This window comes from Cnephaeus nilssonii (assembly GCF_951640355.1).
Source record: "Cnephaeus nilssonii genome assembly, chromosome: 5".
In the NCBI taxonomy this organism is placed as follows: domain Eukaryota; kingdom Metazoa; phylum Chordata; class Mammalia; order Chiroptera; family Vespertilionidae; genus Cnephaeus; species Cnephaeus nilssonii.
Window position 1 is genome coordinate 31,523,307 of NC_137076.1, and position 19,240 is coordinate 31,542,546.

At 54.1% G+C, this 19,240-nt stretch overlaps 1 protein-coding gene across 1 annotated transcript; it reads right to left on the reverse strand.

Annotated features, from left to right (window-relative positions):
* Positions 1–6,672: 6,672 nt before the first annotated feature.
* Positions 6,673–16,169, reverse strand: PLK5 (polo like kinase 5 (inactive); the record flags this gene model as incomplete). The annotated part of the gene is given in 16 exon segments (XM_079773310.1): positions 6,673–6,858; positions 8,191–8,301; positions 8,390–8,519; positions 9,402–9,595; positions 9,597–9,604; positions 11,070–11,147; positions 11,432–11,516; positions 11,681–11,757; positions 11,943–12,069; positions 12,218–12,416; positions 13,751–13,846; positions 13,938–14,025; positions 14,123–14,252; positions 14,640–14,756; positions 14,896–15,009; positions 16,062–16,169. Coding segments are annotated over 16 exon segments (1,848 nt in total).
* Between the last annotated feature and the right edge of the window lie 3,071 nt (positions 16,170–19,240).

Here is a 19,240-nt window from a genome sequence, read left to right on the forward strand (position 1 = left end):
GGAGTGGAGGGAGGGCAGAGAGTTACCCAGTAATCCACTGATTTGCAGGGAGAAGTATAAGCTTGAGCTCCCCTCTGTGCTTCCTGAATTCTGCCCTGGCAGGTAGAGGAGGACAAAGCCAATGGATCATGGGGGACAGGGGAGGGGAGGTTGCTAACATGGACTAGAAATCATTCTGGTTCATGGATTGATATGGATTGAGCGTCTGGATCGTTACCACAGCCCGAAGTGGGTTTTATCTGGGGCAGCAGCCCCGAAAGAAGCCAAAAGCCCCAAGTACATTTGTCCCTCCGCACCCTCCCCCACACTCTCTCCAAGTGGGCCCCACAAACGGCCAGCTTGGACCACCAAACTAGCCGGTACTCTGTTGCCACCTTGTGGCAGGGGCTGCACATGACAACCTGCTCACAGCAGTGGAGCCCTGAACAGCTGGGGCATTAGGCATCCTTTGTGTCAACAAGTCTCAGCTGTTCACCTCCGTCTGCTCCCCACCCACCCTCCATTGCTCCGCAGCAGCAACTGCATTTCTCTACAGAGACGCTTAGTAAATCCCATAGCCACAGTGTCATGACGAGACTTAAAACGCTTAAACGCTAATTCCCACCCCCCCCCCCCCCAGTTTTATTGAAATACAATCGACATTCCGCACTTTATGAATTTAGGTGTACAGCATAGTGATTTGACTTACAACATTACTTTCTTTTTTAAAAAATTATCACCTGAGGATTTTTTTTTTATTGATTTTAGGAGAGAGAGGGAGAAACATCGATCGGTAGCCTCCCATACCCACCCCAACTGGGGCTTGAATCCACAACCTAGGTATGTGCCCTGACCTGGAATGGAACCTGCCACCTTTTGGTATACGGGACCACGCTCCAACCAGCTGAGCCACACCAGGCAGGGCAACATTAATTTCTTAATAGCAAGAATGTGGTCGGCATTTATATGGCCTTGGTTATATTGTGCTACAGGACAGATGAGGGACTTTAGAAACACCTGAAGCCGGAGCTCATGATTCTGCCCTAATCGATCTGGGGTGAGATGTGGGCAGCAGGATTTTTTTTTAAATTGTGGTAAAATTCACATAAAGTAAAATCCACCATTTTAATCTTCTTAAAGTGTAATTCAGTGGCATTACATAGGTTCACATTATGCAACCATCACTTCTCATTCCAGAACATTCCACCACCCCAAAAAGAAACCCTGTCCCCATTAGCAGTCACATCCATTTCCCTTCTCTAGCCCGTGGACATTTCACATATATGAAATCACACACTGTGTGGCCTTTTGTGTCTGGCTTCTCTCACTGAGCGTCATGTTTTTCAAAGACAATCCAAGTTGTAGGGAATGTCAGTGCTTCATCATTTGCATGGCTGAATAATAATCTATTATTATTATTAGAGCAGGTGGAGCACGTTTTGCTTATCGGTTCATCCATTGTTAGAGATTTAGGTTGTTTCCACTTTGGGCTATTTGAACAGGGCTACTCTGAATGCTGGAGCACACAATTGTTTGTGTTTTTTATCTATTTTTATTGATTTCAGAGAGGAAGGGAGAGGGAGAGAGAGATAGAAACATCAATGATGAGAGAGAATCATCGATTGGCTGCCTCCTGCACACCCCCCACTGGGGATCGAACCTGCAACCCAGGCATGTGCCCTTGAACAGAATCGAACCCGGGACCCTTCAGTCCACAGGCCGATGCTCTATCCATTGAGCCAAACCAGCCAGGGCCACAATTGTTTTTAAACACTTATTGTAAACTAGAGGCCCAGTGCATGATTGAATCATGCACGTGTAGGGTCCCCTACACGCTTTCGCTTTCGATCGCAGGGGAGCTGGGTGCCTGTTGGCTGGTGCACCAGGCCTTTCAGAAGCCTCCGGCACAATTGGCTACCCAGGCCACCCTGAGTCCCGCCCCCTGCGCCTCCCGCTGGCCCAATCGTGGGTGTAGTGGAGTGATGGTAATTTACATATTACCATTTTATTAGGTAGGATTCTCTTAGGTATATTACCATTTTATTAGGTAGGATTCTCTTAGGTATATTCCTAGGAGTGGAATCGCTGGGTCATATGGTGATTTACACTTAGCTTTATTGAGGAACCCGCAAACAGAATTTTTTTAAAAAATAAATGTTTTTGTTGATTTCAGAGAGAGGAAGGGAGAGGGCGAGAAAGATAGAAACATAGATGAGAGAGAAACATTGATCAGCCGCCTCCTGACCAGGATCCAACCAGCGATCTCTTGGTGCATGGGACAACGCTCAACCAACTGAGCCACACTGACCAGGCTAGACAGAATTTTTTCATTGAAGTTTTTATTGAGCTCACTGTGGATTCCCCTGCAGCTATAAGAAATAATACAGAGAGTCCGTTGTACACTTTGCTCAGTCTCCCCCAGTGAGGCTGCATTTTGCAAAAAGAAATCAATATCTCCACCAGGATGTTGACATGGATCCCATCACGTGTTTTATCCAGATTTCTGATTTTCCCAGTTTTACTTGCTCTCGTGTGTGTGTGTGTGTGTGTGTGTGTGTGTGTGTGTGTTGTCTACAGTTGTATCAACTGCATAGGTTCCTGTATCCCCCACCACAAGGACCCCTCCAGCTGCCCTGTTACAACCTCAGCCCCTCCCATCTCTAATCCCCTGGCAACCACTCATCTGTTGTCATTTCAAACCCGTTACATAAACGGAATCTTAGGTTATGCGACCTTTGGGCTTTTTTCTCTTGGCGTAATTCCTTGGAGTCATCAGGATTTTAAAAACACCTCGGGCGGCTGGGGTGGCCAGGTTGACATACCTACACCCACCTGCCTTTTCTCCCAGCAGTTTATATATTGAGGCAACCCACGTGCCTCAGGTTCCTCATCTGTCAAACGGAGAGAGGAAAGCCCTCAGCTCCCAGGCGAGTTCCGTGGCTCAGAGCAGATGGGGAAGCAGATGCCCGCAGGCAGGACCTGGCCCTGGGAGGCTTTGTGACATCACACCAGGTTGCTATGGCAGCAGCCAAAAAGCCGCCCAGGATGCTGCCGCCTTGGGCTCGCCTTGCTCGTTGGTGATTAGAGCAGGCATCGGTGTCACATGCTCCCACGGACCAATGAGGAGGTGGTCCAGAGGCAGGGTTCAGCCCAAGCTTCAGATGGAGGGCGGGGGTAAAGGCAGAATTAAACTAAGGCAAGTTGCTTCTCATTCTTCAGAGTTAAAAGTGCCTTCCCTGGTTTCCTTAAAAAAAATAAATAAAAAGGTTCTGGAGTTGGAATTCATTGCCATTTCTTGAGGCTCCAACCTTTGTAAGCCCCCCAAAACTAACAGCTTTATCTGGAAGTGCACAGTTCCCCTCTCTGAAGAGGGCGTCGTGGGCATTTTGCCATCTCTTGACGTTCTTGTACCTAGAAATAAGAGTCGGCCTGGGAGGTTTCAAAATTAATATATTCTGCGGTTGGTTTATAGACCATCGTTGTGGGCGATTCTCACAGGTTGTTGCTGTTCCTACGCCCACGAACAGATGGGAACACACACTCTAGGTCGGTCATTTTGCAAGATAGGCAGTTAGATTGCTGACGATGTTTTGTCGTTTTCTCCCCTGAAACCAATGTTCTGGGCAGAAATGGGGCTGGGTCATCTGCATGTTTGGGCAAGCGTATCAGTACATCATAGCTGGGTAACAAGTCACCCCAAAACCAAATGACTTGAAACAAGAAGAAACACATTTTATTTTCATAACTTTTGTGGGTCAGGAATTCAGAAGCAATTTGGCTCAGTGGTCTGGCTCAGGGTCTTTCATGAAGTTGCAGTCAAGGTGTCAGCCAGGGCTGCCTCATCTGATGGCACGACTGGGCCTGGAGGAGTCACTTCCAAGATGGCTCCCTCGTGTTGCTGTTGGTGACAGGCTCCGCGCCTCTCCACGTGGGCCCCTCCACGGAGTTCCTGGAGTGTCCTCACAGCACGGCCTCCGGCTCCCCACGGAGTAAGTGGTCCAAGAGAGAGTGGGGTGGAAGCCTCACATCTTGTCTGTCCTAGTTAGCCTCGGAAGTCACAGACCGTTACTGCTGGAATCCTAGTGGTTCCACAGGCTAGCCCAATTCAGTGTGGAGGGGACTGCACAGGGAGTGAATAGCAGGGGCCAGGGCCATCTTGGAGGCTGCCCACCGTGGCATTTTAACACAAAAGACCAGCTGTTAATTAGAAACACACCACAGCCCTAACCGGTTTGGCCCTAACCTGTTTGGCCTGCGGACTGAAGGGTCCCAGGTTCGATTCCGGTCAAGGGCATGTACCTTGGTTGCGGGCACATCCCCAGTAGGTGGTGTACAGGAGGCAGCTGATCGATGTTTCTCTCTCATCGATGTTTCTAACTCTCTATCCCTCTCCCTTCCTCTCTGTAAAAAATTCAGTCAAATATATTTTTAAAAAAGAAGGAAGGAAAGGACAAATAGTGTTTAATACCACAAAACAATCTTTAAAAGAAGAAGAAGAAAGAAACACACCACAGCAAATCAAGATGATGATGGGATGTTGGCATCCACTCCCCCTGCCACACCCTACTCTAGGGCCAGGAGTCTTGGGGGAGGACATGTGACCAAGGCCTGGCCAGGAAGTTTCAACATGGAGCCAGTGTGGGGGTGGTTGCTTGTCCCCTGGGTTTGCTGGAGAGCATGGCAGCCTGTGCCAGAGGTCATCTTTGTCACTATGCCACAAGAGCCAAAGCAAAGGACAGTAGAGCAAGAGATGGAGGAAAAGTGAGGGACAGGAAGAGAGAGGCAGGGGTAAGGCCTTGCTCATCTGAGCCCACGATCCAGCCTTGCCTGCAGCCATCCCTTCTTCTGAACATTTCAGTGTCAAAAGCCAATCCTTTATGGAGCTCAAAACAATTGGGAGGGTGGCTTCTGTCCTCTGTAACATGATGCCATCAACAGACGAACAAATAAGTAAAGCACACTGGAATATTACTCAGCCGGACAAAGAGTGAAGCACCAACACTCTCTACCACATGGTTGGGCCTCGAACACAGGATGCCCACGGAGAGAAGCCAGACACAAAAGGCCGCAGAGTGTGTGGATTCCGTTCATGTGAAACGCCGAGACAGAAAGTGGATGAGTGGTTGTCAGGGGTTGGGGGCGCGGGGGAGGGGTGTTCCGAGTGATAAAAATGTTTTGGAATTAGATAGAGGTGGTGGTCCCGCCGCATTGTGAATGCACTCATTGTCGCCAAGTTGTACACATTGAAGTAATGAGCTGCGTGCTATGTGATTGTCACATTAACAGTAACATAAAAAAAGAAAAAGGCCATGAGGCCCCGCCCGGCACTGCCTCTCCCTTCTGCTAGCTCCTCTCCCACCCACACCCGGTTCACCCCAGGTTCTCCAGGGAATCCTCCAGCTTCTACCCCCTCTTTTAAGCAGAACAATCCCTCTTCCCACGTCTGGCCACACCAAGGCATTTGACCTCCCCTGACCGATCCCACCAGTTGCCTCCATTTCCTCCCCAGTCCTTAAATGTCAGATATGCTTCATCCCCTCCTTCCATTAAAAGGAATAAGGTGAATCTTTACATACAAACGTAGAAATACATCCAGGCACATGGTCGAGGGGAAAGCCAGAATGCACTGATGGTTTAATTCTTTTCTACAGGAACATAAATGTATGTCAATGGATAGAAAAAACAAACAAAAAAAAAACCCCAGGACCCTCCCCAGGAAGCACACTCCCCCATCCCAAGTCAGCGCAGGTGACAGCTGTGCCCAGCATTGTGCCCCTGCCTAGCATGGGCCACCATCTTTCTAGTCCCCAACATCCATTTTCTCACTGCCTGTCCATGAAGCAAATGTCCTATGTTTTAGATTTTTGGTCATTTTATTTTATTTTATTTTTAAATATAGTTTTATTGATTTCAGAGAGAAATGGAGAGGGAGAGAGAGATAGAAACATCAATGATGAGAGAGAATCATTGATCGGCTGCCTCCTGCATGCCCCACACTGGGGATCGAACCCGCAACCAAGGCATGTGCCCTTGACCAGAATCGAACGTGGGACCCTTCTGTCCACAGGCCAACACTCTATCCACTGAGCCAAACTGGCTGGGGCGATTTTTGGTCATTTTAGAACGCCTCTCGGATCCCACCTTCCGTGTTGGGGAAATTCTGGCCCACCTGTCTGCCCCACGCACAGTGGGCTCCGATCCCGCTGGGTCAGGGTGCTGCCTCACTGAGGCCCCTCACACTCCCCCAAAGAGAGCCAGACAGCAGGCGACAGGGGCCAGTTTTATTTTCTTTTAAATATATTTTTATTGATTTCAGAGAGAGGAAGGGAGAGAAACATGCTGAGAGAGAATCATTGATTGGCTGCCTCCTGCACTGCCCCCTACTGGGGATCGAGTCAGCAACCCCGGCATGTGCCCTGATGGGGAATTGAACCCTGACCTCCTGATTCATGAGTCAATGCTCAACCACGGAGCCACATCAGCCAGAACAAGTTTTCTTGAATGAAAAAGAAAGCACAAAGCTGAACAAAAGTCTGGGTTGCACAGTCAGTCATACCCTGAGGCAAAGACTCCCCTCCTCCCATGCACCTGCCAGCTGCCCCCAAGGGCATCCCCTCTGGAGGAACAGAAACAAAAATGGAGCCTGGGCCCCTGGCATCAACATGCAGAGGCCCACTCTGACCCTTGGGGGTGCTAGATGCTCTGCAGCATGCGGAGCGCGTGATGCAGGTGCTGGCGAGCAGCGGGGGGACAGCCGTGGCTCTGCAGGGTCCCCGGCGGGTAAGAGGCAGCCGGCTGGCCCCGTTCCCAGACCGTGAGCAGCAACTCTTCGGGCCCGCCGTTCAGCACCAGTTGAACCTGGTCTCCACTGCAGCTGACCTGCCAAAGTAAGGCGCCGAGGTCAAGGAGAGGGGTTCCCCTGGGGCTGCCCCAGGTGTGGGCCACCCCCCCCCCCCGCCCCTGAGAGAAGAAAACGTGAATAGGAGACTGAAAGCCCCCTGACCTGGGTCTCAGTGGTTGCCCCACTCCTAGGAACGCACAGCGTTGGGAGCCCAGAGTTTTATGTACAGAAGAGGAAACTGAGGTTTGGATAGGACTTCCCTGCCCTCGGTCACCCAGGGAGACCTCCATTCTTAATCCTGTGACCTGGGGAGCTCCAGTCCCTCAACTTCCAGTTTCCCCAAGTGTTCTGCAGAGCCATGAAGACAATTCTCGCTACCTGCGGCCCAGCCCAGCTCAGGGCATTACCCACACTCTAGTCTGGACAGCTAGAGTTGTTTTTACTACTGTAAGTTTTAAAAAATAATTTTAAAATAAATAATAATGAGCCCTGAACAAGCAGCTCCGTTGGTTAGATCATTGTCCTGATGCACCGAGGTTGCAGGTTCAATCCCTGGTCTTACAAGGATCAACCAATGAATGCATGAGTAAGTGGAACAGCAAATCGCCAGGACTGCTCAGGAAAATCTCAACTTAAAAATGATTTTCCACTCAGCCAGTGTAGCTCAGTGGTTGAGTGTAGCGTCAACCTATGAACCAGGAAGGTCATGGTTCGATTCTTTCTGGTCAGGGCACATGCCCAGGTTGTGGGTTCAATTCCCAGTCGGGGGCATGCAGGAGGCAACAGATTGATGATTCTCTCTCATCACTGATGTTTCTCTCTCCCTCTCTCCCTTCCTCTCTGAAATCAATAAAAAAATAGTTTTAAAAACTTATTTCCAAGGAAATGACTTTTTAAAAAAATCCTCACCCAAGGATATGTTTTCCCCTTTTCTTTAAAGAGAGAGGGGGAAGAGAGAGAGAGTGAGAGAAACATAGATGTGAGAGACAAACATCAATTGGTTGCCTCCCGTACAGGCTAGGATAAGGGATGAAAACTGGTGCACAGGACGACTCTCGAACCAACTGAACCAGCCAGCCAGGATGGAAATGACATTTGACAGCTGCTAAATGTAACCACCCATGAAGATGACCCAAATTACATTTTGCCATTACTTAAACACATCTTCTTCTTCTTTTTTAAAAAACACATTTTATTTTCAATTTTGCAGTTTTTGTACTTAGGAGTCCATACTTTGCTCCCCCTGCCAGGAGCCAGCTGTTTCCTGGAGCCCCGAACAGTGTGCATTGAACATCCAGCGTGGTCCAGGGGACGGGGCTGCCCCAACCTGCTGACCCCCAGGGGCTCTGAAGATAAGGGCCCACGCTCACCTGCACTGTCCCATCACTGAAGAGCAGCAGCAGGGCCTGCTGGGATGCAAGAAAGCGCAGCAGGCAGAGGCCCGGGCTGGCAGACTGGGTGGGCACCGGCAGGCGCTCTTCCTGAGGACAGACCCAGCCACAAGGGTCTCAGGCCTCTCCACCTGCCAGTCCCACTGGCCCCCCAGCCCACTGGCCCCCCGGCCCTCACCTCTCGAAGCCGCTGCTGCATGTAGCCAGCAAAGAGTCGCAGGACGGCCAGCTTGGCACCCAGCGGGCTGGGCACATCCCGCAGGGCAAACATTTCCAGCTTCCCTCGGTCAGGCATGTAGCTGACCTGGCTGAGGGTGGGGCACAGGGTGTGTCAGCTGCCACGGCCTCTGTCCGGGGACACATTCCCACCCAGCCACACCCCCTTGGATGGTGGCTTTGAAACCCAGGGCTACACGGACCACCCGTCTCTGTGGGTCCAGCCCCGGCCCCAGCCGCCTTCTAAACCCCAGACTCTGGAGCCACGGACTCAGCCTGAGCACTGAGATCCTGATTGGCCCCCACACCCACCCTCCTGCCATCTTCCCATCTCGCCCAGTGGCTGCTCCATCCTCCCTGCCTGCCAGCTCCGTGGAGATTGCAGCTCCCTCGCATCTCGGCTCTGCCACCACCCAGCCCAAGTCACTGCCGTTGCCCGGCTGACTAGTCCACCACCTCCCTGCCGGTCCCTGCGTCCCTCCTGCCAGAGATCTTGTTCAAAGTGTGAGGCAGGTCCCTCCTGCCTGCCCCAACCCCAACAGTGGCCTTCAAGGCCGCTGACTTCGCATCCTCCCTGTCTCCCCCTCACTCACTTTGGAGTCCCCACTGTTCCTGACACCCACTGTGCTGGGTCGCATCTTGGGGGTATGCTGCTCCCTGTACCTCCAATGCTGGTCCCAAAGGCTCCATCTCACCATCTGTCTTACCTGAATGTCACTTCCTCAGAAAGCCCCTCCACAAGCATGCTGTCATGAGCCCCCCCCCCCCCCCGCAATCTGTCACCTCACCCAGTCATTTCCTTCAGAAAAGTGCTACCTGAAATCAACTTATTCATTTGTTTATCGTCGTTCTTCCCTAGCAGGCAGTGAGTACCTGTAGGTGTACACAGTATGTACTTACATTCTTGAGGAATGGATGCAGAAAGGCAGGGGGAGAACCTGGCCCCCCAAGGGGACTGGAGCCCCATGGCTTACCCCCCTGGGGGACGCAGGGCCATGTGGGTACCATCCCGAAACAAGACACCACTGCTCCCGTCCAACAGCTGGTAGCCGAAGCCGTACTTGCTGGAATAATCCACCCACTTGGGAGCCCAGAGGATGGGCCACTGCTCTCTCGCGGGGTCCTGCGGGACTGAGCACAAGGACGAGGTGAACTGAGTGGGAGGTCCTGGTGGGGCCTGGGTGGAGGGACCGCAGACACCCTGGCGGTGTTGAGAAACGTCCAAAAAATAAAAAACCAACTCTTGCCTTGTGGCGGGGAGGACTGGGACGTGGGGAATCACTCGCTGCCTCTGGAAATGAGTAATCCCGAAATGCCTGTAATGCCCCAAATACCGTGAGGCTTTACTTTATTTGTTAAAAATATTTGTGTTAAAAATAAGAATTGCTCAGTGCCATGTGGGACCCTGTATTGGATCCTGGGAGAGGAAAGAGTCATTAGGGGAAAATGGGACATCCAGTTGCCAAGGACAGACAAAATCCATGCTGTCTTGGTAGCGTCTCTGAAAAGTTACCTCGAATTCCCTTTTACTGTTCATTTAAAACACTGACGTTAAAGTGGGCTCCAGCTTGGCCAGCGTGGCTCAGTGGTTGAGGGTCAATCTGTGAACCAGGAGGTCCAGGAGGTCACGGTTCAATTCCCAGTCAGAGCACGTGCCCAGGTTGCAGGCTTGATCCCCAATAGGGGGCATGCAGGAGGCAGCCAATAGATGATTCTCATCATTGATGATTCTCTCTCCCCTCTTAAGTTGGCTCCAGTTGATAAAAGACAAGCTTAAAGTTTGGGGTTCTTATTTGTTACACAACCAGGGAAAGCTGAACAAAGAAGTGAAATGGATCCCACAAAAAAGGAAAGGCTTGGGGCTCCCTCTCCAGGCAGAGCAGGGTCCTCTCTGGGGGGGAGGGGGCAGGACACGTGGGTTGTGGAGAAGGAGGGCTTGGGGATCTGGGACTCTGGGGTATGGGACAGGGTTCCATCTCAGAGCGCGGCTGGGACAGGGGTTCAGGGTTGGTGAAGGTCTGATGTCTCATTTCCTCCCTCCATTGCTCTCGGTCTCCTCTCTGGCTCTCAAGCAGGACTCAATTACACATTAGAGACTCAGACCCTGAAAAAATGAGCAAGTCCCCCAGAGCCCTCCACAGCACATCACTCAAAATAAACAGTCATCATAAAGTACATATAAAAGAGGTCTCAGAAAGTTCTAGACTTCTCACACAAGGATAGCCTACATCAGGGGTCCTCAAACTTTTTAAACAGGGGGCCAGTTCACTGTCCCTCAGACCGTTGGAGGGCCGGACTATAGTTTAAAAAAAACTATGAACAAATTCCTATGCACACTGCACATATCTTATTTTGAAGTAAAAAAACAAAACGGCAAAAACACCCGCATGTGGCCCGCGGGCCGTAGTTTGAGGACGCCTGGCCTGCATCATGCTATCATCAGCCTCCTTACAAGGTAAGGAAACTGAGGCACAGAAGGTTAAGTGACTTGCCTGAAGTCACTGTGTCCTGAAACCTCCCTTAAAGCTCTCCCACCGTGGAACCCCAGAAATACCCCCAAGGGGGGCCTGGATGGGGACAGGGTACTTTTCCTCAGAGATTAAGAGACAGGGTGACCCCGGTGGCCTAGGCTGTGCTCCTACCTGGAGGTCCAGGGTTCAGGCAGAGCTGTAGGTTTCTAATGGCCGCCTCCACCTCCTGTCTTGGGCTCCCCTCAGACCCTGGGGAGACAGATGTATGTGAGGTCAGGGGGAGAAGGAGAGAGGGGATGGGCAGGCCTGGGTCCCCACCACGAGGGGCCCCTTCAACTAGCCTGGCCCAAAACTCTCTCATCTGGGAAAATCTTACTTCAAACCCAGAAGGATTCCAGACATCATTCCCATTTCATAGATGGGAAAGTTGAGGCCAGGAGAGGGGCCATGGCCCTGGCAAGGCACTGTTTTTGTCTCCGGCCTCTAGACCCTCCCTCCCTACCCACGGCCCCCACCTAGGATAGTCTGCTCACCAGCTGGGTCACTCTGGAGGGTCCCTTGGGTGACCAGGTGGACGGGGACCTCAGGTTGGAGAGCCCCTCTCTCCAACAGGGAGGCCTGAGGAGGGAGCAGAGGTGAGGGGTGCCCCAGCCCCTGGGGAGAGGCCTGAGGTGAGTAAAGGGCTCCAGCTTCCCTCCCCAATTTGAAGATCCCCTACTTCTCCCGCTGCTCAGTCCCGCTGTGAGGGTACCCTCCTTGTGTCCCCCGCCCTGAGCCCTCACCTCACTGCCCCACTCCATGAAGTCAGCATCGGAACCATCTTCTCCTGGACATGCAGCCTCGTGGGGAGTGTAGGGGCCTGAGGGAGGCACAGAATTTGGGGGGTTGCAGAGCCTGGCCCGATGCGGGGGGAGGCACTTGCCACCCAGAGCCTCCTCTGCCATGGGTGAGCTGCAGAGCAGGTTGGAGGCGTGGCAGGTGTGTGAGGTGCAGAACAGCTATTGGGCAGGTAGCAGGTGAGGGGTGGGCAGGCATGGTACTCACAGGGCAGCTGGCACTGGCTCATTAGCAGCTGGCCCACCTTCCGGAAAAGCCTGCCCAGAGGCTGAGGAACGGCAAAGATGGGCGGGCTGTGGCAGGAGTGGGGTGGCAGCCGGTCCGGAGTGAAACCCTTCAGAGTGGGGTGATAGGGGTCGGCACCCCACTCAGATTGTCTGGCTCCTGAGTACCTGGGCCACCTGGGGTCCTGACCCTCCCTGGACCTTGGCTGAGACGCCCCAGAGAAGGACCCAGGCATCCAGGTGGCTGACATCACACACCTGCGTGAAGAAGTTGTCCTGCAGCAGGTGGTCCAGGCTGGGCCGCTCGGCCGGGTTGGGCGCCAGCAGGCGGGCAATGAGGCAACAGGCATTGGGCGACAAGTGGGCGGGCTCGGGGTAACGGCCTTCTCGGATGTTTTTATACATCTCTGACAGGGAAGCCGCCACGAAGGGTGGGTCGCCAGTCAGCACCATGTACCTGAGCGAGGGAGGGGGGCAGGAGCCTGGGTGCCTGCTGGCATCTGTCCTGGGCTGGGTCAGAGTTGGCTCACACCTACCTGTGTACACCTGGCCATACCCACCCACCTTTCCCTACTCTATACATGCTTCCCATCCATCCGCATCCCCATCCGTGCCCTGCATCCCCTCCCACTTGGCCATTCCTGTCTGCTTGGTAGATACTGGCATCTGTAGACACCAGCTTATTCCTGTACATACCTGAATGCACCTGTCCAATTTCCTTTTATGCATGCTCACACCTGCTCCACTCCTGCATGTACTTCATCCCTATATATAGGCCCTGATCTGCCTGTGCACCTAGCACCTGCACACACTTGTCAACACATCCTTTTATTTTATTTATTTATTTTATATATCTTTATTGATTTCAGAGAGGAAGGGAGTGGGATAGAGAGATAGAAACATCAACGATGAGAGAGAATCATTGATCGGCTGCCTCCTGCACGCCCCCCACTGGGGATGTGCCCACAACCCGGGCATGTGCCCTTGGCCGGAATCGAACCTGGGACCCTTTAGTCCGCACACCGACGCTCTATCCACTGAGCAAAACCGGCTAGGGCTTTTTAAATTTTTTAAAAATATTTTTTATTGCTGCTTTACAGAGAGGAAGGGAGAAGGATAGAGAGTCAGAAACATGGACGAGAGCGAAACATTGATCAGCCGCCTCCTGCACACCCCCCACTGGGGATGTGCCTGCAACCAAGGTACATTGACCGGAATCAAACCTGAGACCCCTTAGTCTGCAGGCCGACGCTCTATCCACTGAGCCAAACCGGTTAGGGCAACACATCTTTTTAAAAAATATATATTTTATTGATTTCAGAGAGGAAGGGAGAGGGAGACAAAGATAGAAACATCAATAATGAGAGAGAATCATTAATCAGCTGCCTCCTGCACGCCCCATGCTGGGGATTGAGCCCACAACCTGGGCATGTGTCCCGACTGGGAATTGAACCTGGTTCATAGATCAATGTTCAACCACTGAGCCATGCCAGCTGGGCTCGATACATCTTTGAACAGTCAAACCTCCCTTGCACATACATCCTCCCATATCCCTATTCATACTTGCATGCTCAAATGATGGCTGGTGTGTGCCCCTCCCACCTGCCCCATATCTGCACATATCTGTTCACATCTGTCATGTATATGCTCATACCTGCTGCCCCCCACTCAACTTCCTGTGTGCTTCCTTGTACCTATCCTGACCTCCTCGCATGCTCCCACCCGCCCATACCTGGCACTATCTGGGTGCTCCTGCCCCACCCCAGCCCCAGGCCCCTAGGACCCACTTACATGATGCAGCCCAAAGCCCAGATGTCTGACTGGCAGGAGTGCCCATTCCTGGAGACAACCTCTGGGGCCAGGAAGTTTGGGGTCCCACAGAGCACTCTGGGAGGGGATAAGGGGGGGCTCAGGAAGTCTGCCAGACCAAGTTCACCTGTGCCCACCCTGAGAGACTGCTCCAAGCCTCCACCCTCACCTGTGGCATCGGCCCCCGGGCCCCACCCTGGCAGCCAGCCCCAGGTCCCCGATCTTCACCTCCATATTCTTGTTCAAAAAGAAGTTACCTGCCAGGGGGAAGGAGAGGCATGGGCGTAAGAGGAGGAGTCAAGTCCCAGCTCCCATGGCCCCTCCGGGTCCCACAGCTCCCCTCCGCACACTCACTGAGCTTTAGGTCTCGGTGCACAATGCGTTGCTGGTGCAGGTAGCGGAGGCCGCTAACCAGGCCCCGCAGGTAGTAGCGTACCTCAGGCTCCGTCAGCGTCTGCCGCGCCTCCAGCACGTGGGCCAGGGACTGCCGGTGACCCGCAGCCGCAGCGCCCGCACCAGGGAGACAGAGATGAGCTCAGGTATACTTAGGTGGGCAAAGTGAGTGCAAGAAGTCTATGAAGGCACCACTAGGTTCAACGGCGGGGGGGGGGGGGGGGCATGGGGCGTGGCTAAGGGCAGGAGGGCCACAGGTGAGCGCAGGTATGCTCAGGTGGGCCCAGGTACCACGATGAGTATGAGATGAGCCCTGTGACCACAGACTACACTGGGCACAAATGAACACAGGTGAGCCTCAGAGAGTCCAGCGAGCCTAGGATGCGCAGTCAGGCCTGGTGTGGGCACGGGGGCGGATGGGGTAGCACAGCAGACATGGAGGCGTGGAGGCTCCCTGGCTGCCCCGCGCCCAGCGCACCTTTCGGCTGCAGTACTCCAACACCAGGTACACGTGGTCACGGTCAGCGAAGTGTCCGTGGAAGGCCACGATGTTGCGGTGCCGCAGGCGGCTGTGCAGGGCGATCTCCCGCTCCACCTGCAGCAAGTCCTGTGTGTACACACCCTGCCCGCCCGCAGTATTCCTACCAACAGGCATCCGCCCGCACCTCCAGGGCAGGGCCTCTCTGGGAACCCACGGGGCCATGGGGACCCTGGGCACTGATGGGGGGCCATACCTTCCCAAAGGGGCGCAGACTCCGGACCCCGGGCCCCCCACGTGGCACCACCTTGAGAGCGAACACGGTGCTGGTGGACATGTCGGTCAGCTTATAGCAGCGGCTGAAGGCACCCTGCAGGGCGGGATTCACAAGCCCAGTGAGGAGGGGCCAGGCCGCTACACACACACACAACTGAGACACAGACACACACACACTCACACACACACCCGAGACACAGACACACACACACACACACACCCGAGACACAGACACACAGCTCACACCCTCCTACCCGGACACTCAATGCAGCACCTGGGAACAAACTAACTCAGGGACACATCCACTCAGGCAGACACATCCATACCAGGCACAGAGAGCAGAGAGATGTGTAACCCATTCAGACACACACACACACACACACACCCCGAGACACAGACACACAGACACACACTCCTGAGACACAGACACACAGACACACACTCCTGAGACACAGACACACACACACACCCCTGAGACACAGACACACACACACACACACACCCCTGAGACACAGACACACACACTCCTGAGACACAGACACACACACACACACACACACCCCTGAGACACACACACACACACACACACACACACACACCCGAGACACAGACACACAGCTCACACCCTCCTACCCGGACACTCAATGCAGCACCTGGGAACAAACTAACTCAGGGACACATCCACTCTGGCAGACACATCCATACCAGGCACAGAGAGCAGAGAGATGTGTAACCCATTCAGACACACACACACACACACACACACACACACACACACACACCTGGGAACAACAGGACCGGGTGTCACACCCTCTGTGGTAGCATACCCACACCCACACCCCAGGACACACAGCTCAGGGACACAGCACAGCCCGCCAAATACTGGTTCCCGCCACACAACGCACGCCCTACAGACGGTTCACCACAGACCAGGCGCCCAGACCAACGCCAGACCCCAAACTCCCGCCGGCACAACAAGTACAGAGACAAGCCTGGCGTGCAACCGGCAAACAAGCGGGACACACACCACCCCCCTACGCTCAGGATCGCGCGTGCACAGCCTGCCCCGCCCCGCCCCGCCCCGCCCGGACCCCCGCCTGGCCCGGCCTGGACCGCTCGCTGCGAAGTCCGGGTTCCGGTCCCCACCTTGCCGATCAGCTTCCCGCGCTTGTAGACGCGCCCGGAGCTCGGGTCGCGCAGGAAAGCAGAGACCAGCTGGCGGCAACTGCGCCGTCGCCGCGGCCGGGGCTCCATCCCGCGCGGGGGGCCTGCAGGGAGCAGGGAGCGGGGAGCAGGGAGCAGGGAGCAGGCAGCGGGGAGCAGGGAGCAGGGAGCAGGCAGCGGGGAGCGGGGAGCAGGGAGCAGGGTGTGGGCACTGTGCCGCCTCCCAGCCGGACCACCTGGCAGTGCAGCGCCGCGCAGCTGCTCTGGGAACCTCGCTGCGGTGGGCGGGGGGGGGGGGGGGGGGGGTAGGGGGGGGAGGAAGAGGGGGGAGCGCGTCCTGTTGGCTGAAGACGGCTGGTCGGGTGCGGGAGAGGGCAGGTGCGTGGGGGGCGCGTGGGCGAGCGGGGATGCCGGCTGGCGGGAGTTCCAGTGACAAGAGCGGCGCTCGCGTCCCGCCTGCTACCCCGGTGCGCTCAGCCTGGCTCTTTCAATCCTGCGCCTCCCGCCAAACGGCGGCGAGCTGTCAACACGCAGTTTCGCTGAACGGGAAACTGAGTCCAGAGGGATTGTCTTATTCTCTCGGAGGCCTCCCAGGGAAAGGTGGGTGGGGTTGGGGCGTGGTGGGCTCTCCCCAAAGTGCGCTGGAGAAGTGAGAATGCCTGTGACTAGGTCTTTTCTGCGGGTGACACTTGGGGCTTGATTACCTGGGCACTGGGGGGCGCAGCAGGATTCAGAGGCTGAGAAAGAAGCCCAGAATCTCTGGGGCTGAGGCTGGTGGGGAGGGGAGTGAGGCCTGGGGCAGGGACCCAGAGGGGGAAAGGCTCTGGGTTGGGAGGTGTCATATATAAAGGGCACTTGACAGTGACAAGGGACAGGATTTAGGGACCGATGGGTGGACTGGGGCTTATGATTCCTGGTATGGGCTGCCAAAGAGAGGAAGTCAGATGGGAGGACAAGTGGGCAGGCTCGCCCCCCCACCCCCCCGGCCCCGAATACTGTGGGGGCATCTCTGAGCTGTGGCCCAACTTCAGTTCTAGGCAGTTCTTGCTTCCTCCCATTTCACTGTTACCCCGATCCTGGGACACGGGAACCGGCCTGTCTCCATTTTACAGGTAAGCACACTGAGGCCCAGGGAGGTGAGGGTGCTTACCCAGCCAGGAAGGGACAGTGCTGGGTTTGAATTTGGGCTGCTGCCTCCGGCTGCCTCAGTATTAATCCCCGGATGTTACATAACGCGATGAATGGGGAGGGGTTAGCAGGGCTTCCTGCGGCTGGAATCAGACCTAGGAATTTTCCAGAGACCAGATTTTGGAATCTGGCCCAGCCATGCCACCAGGGACAGGAAACACCTTCTGAGTTGTCACATGGTCGCATGGCACTTCAAATGGGGGCCCCAGAGCATTTGAGGGAGCAAGATTCAGGGACCTTTGTGGGGGCGGCTTCAGCACCAGGGCCAAAGGGATTCAGGACAGTGAAGGGGGTCAGCTGGCTGTGACTGGGGAACCAAGGCCCCTGCTAACGAGAACCAGGTACAGTGCGACAGAAGACGGGCAGCTGGGGTGGGGGGGAGCTTGGGTCTGAGCAGTCATGTCACTGTCACCCTGGAATCCCTGAGGGCAGGCAGCTGGTTCCTTTTCAATCGCACACCTCCATCCATGTGCTAATTCGGGTGTGTTAAATAGTGTAGGAAGCCTGTGCTCAAGGCAGACCCACCAGCCCTCATGAAAAAACTGCCAGGAGGTCGTCGGACTTAACCCAGGGGAGGGTTCTGTAGGTGAACGTGAGTAAGCCAGGACCCCTTCCTGGCAGTGGCTTGTCCTGGAGGCAGATGCTATTCTTAGCCTCATGTTACAGAGGAAGAAACTGAGGCTTGCATGGAAGGCACATGCAAGCCAGAGGCGCTGGGTTGTGGCCAAACCCTGCCAGAAGGTCAGTGGGCCCAAAGTCCCTGCCCTCCTAAACCATCCTGGGAAGGAAGGCAGAGCCCACATGCTAAAGCAGGTGGCTAAGACCACTGAACCCCCAGAAGCTCCCTGGTGGTGAAAAGAATCTGAATTTCCTGGCCCGGTGCCACACAGCCTGCCTGTCAGCTGGCTCCTCACCCTCTCCCACTGGTGCACAGACACCAGTCTCCCCCAAGTCTTGGCTGTTCACCAGGTCTTCCTGGCTGAGCCTCCACCATGGGGCTGGTGAGATCTCCCCTTCCCAGCCTGCACCCCCATAAGCAGGCACCTACCTCCTCTAGGATTCTAGAATGAAAAAAAACTATATATATAAAAGCCTAAGCGACTGCTCAACTGTTCGACCCATAGCTATGATGCACACTGACCACCAGGGGGCAGACTCTCCAACCGATAGGTTACCTTGCTGCTGGGGTCTGGCCAATTGGGACTGGGCAAGTGGGGCCGGACATGCCCTGAAGCCCTCCTATGGTCTCTCCTCCACCCTGATCGTGCATCAGTGGGGTCCCTCGGCCTGGCCTGTGCCCTCTCACAATCTGGGACCCTTCAAGGATGTGGGAGAGCCACAGGCCAGCCGAGGGACCCCACCAGTGCACGAATCTGTGCACTGGGCCTCTAGTCTAGAATAAAATGAAACATACTTGTTCACAGCAGCATGATTCACAACAGCTACAAGAAGGGAACAACTCAAATGTCCAGTGGTGGATAAATGGATAAACTGTGATTCCTTCACACACTGGAATATTATTCAAACTTAAAAAGGAAGGAAACTCTGACACCTGCTACAACATAGATGAACTTTGAGGACATTATGCTCAATAAAAGAAATCAGACACAGAAGGACAAATACTGTTGATTCCACTCATATGAGGTTCCCGGAGGAGTCAAATTCACAGAGACAGAGGTAGATGGTGGGTGACAGGCTAGGGGAGAGGGAGGTGAAGAAGTTAATGTTTAATAGGAACAAACTGTCAGTTTGAGAAGATAAGCAAGTTCTGAAAATGGGTGGTGGTTATAGTTGCACTTAAAAATGGTTAAAATGGTAAAGTATATGTTATGTGTATTTTGCCACAATAAAAAGAGGAAAAACATATTACATTTCCCACCCTACCCTCAAAAAACACAACCTTAGGGGACTTACTAAAACTCCCATTTTGGAGATGGGCAAACTGAGGCACAGTTTGGCTATTGATCACAGGA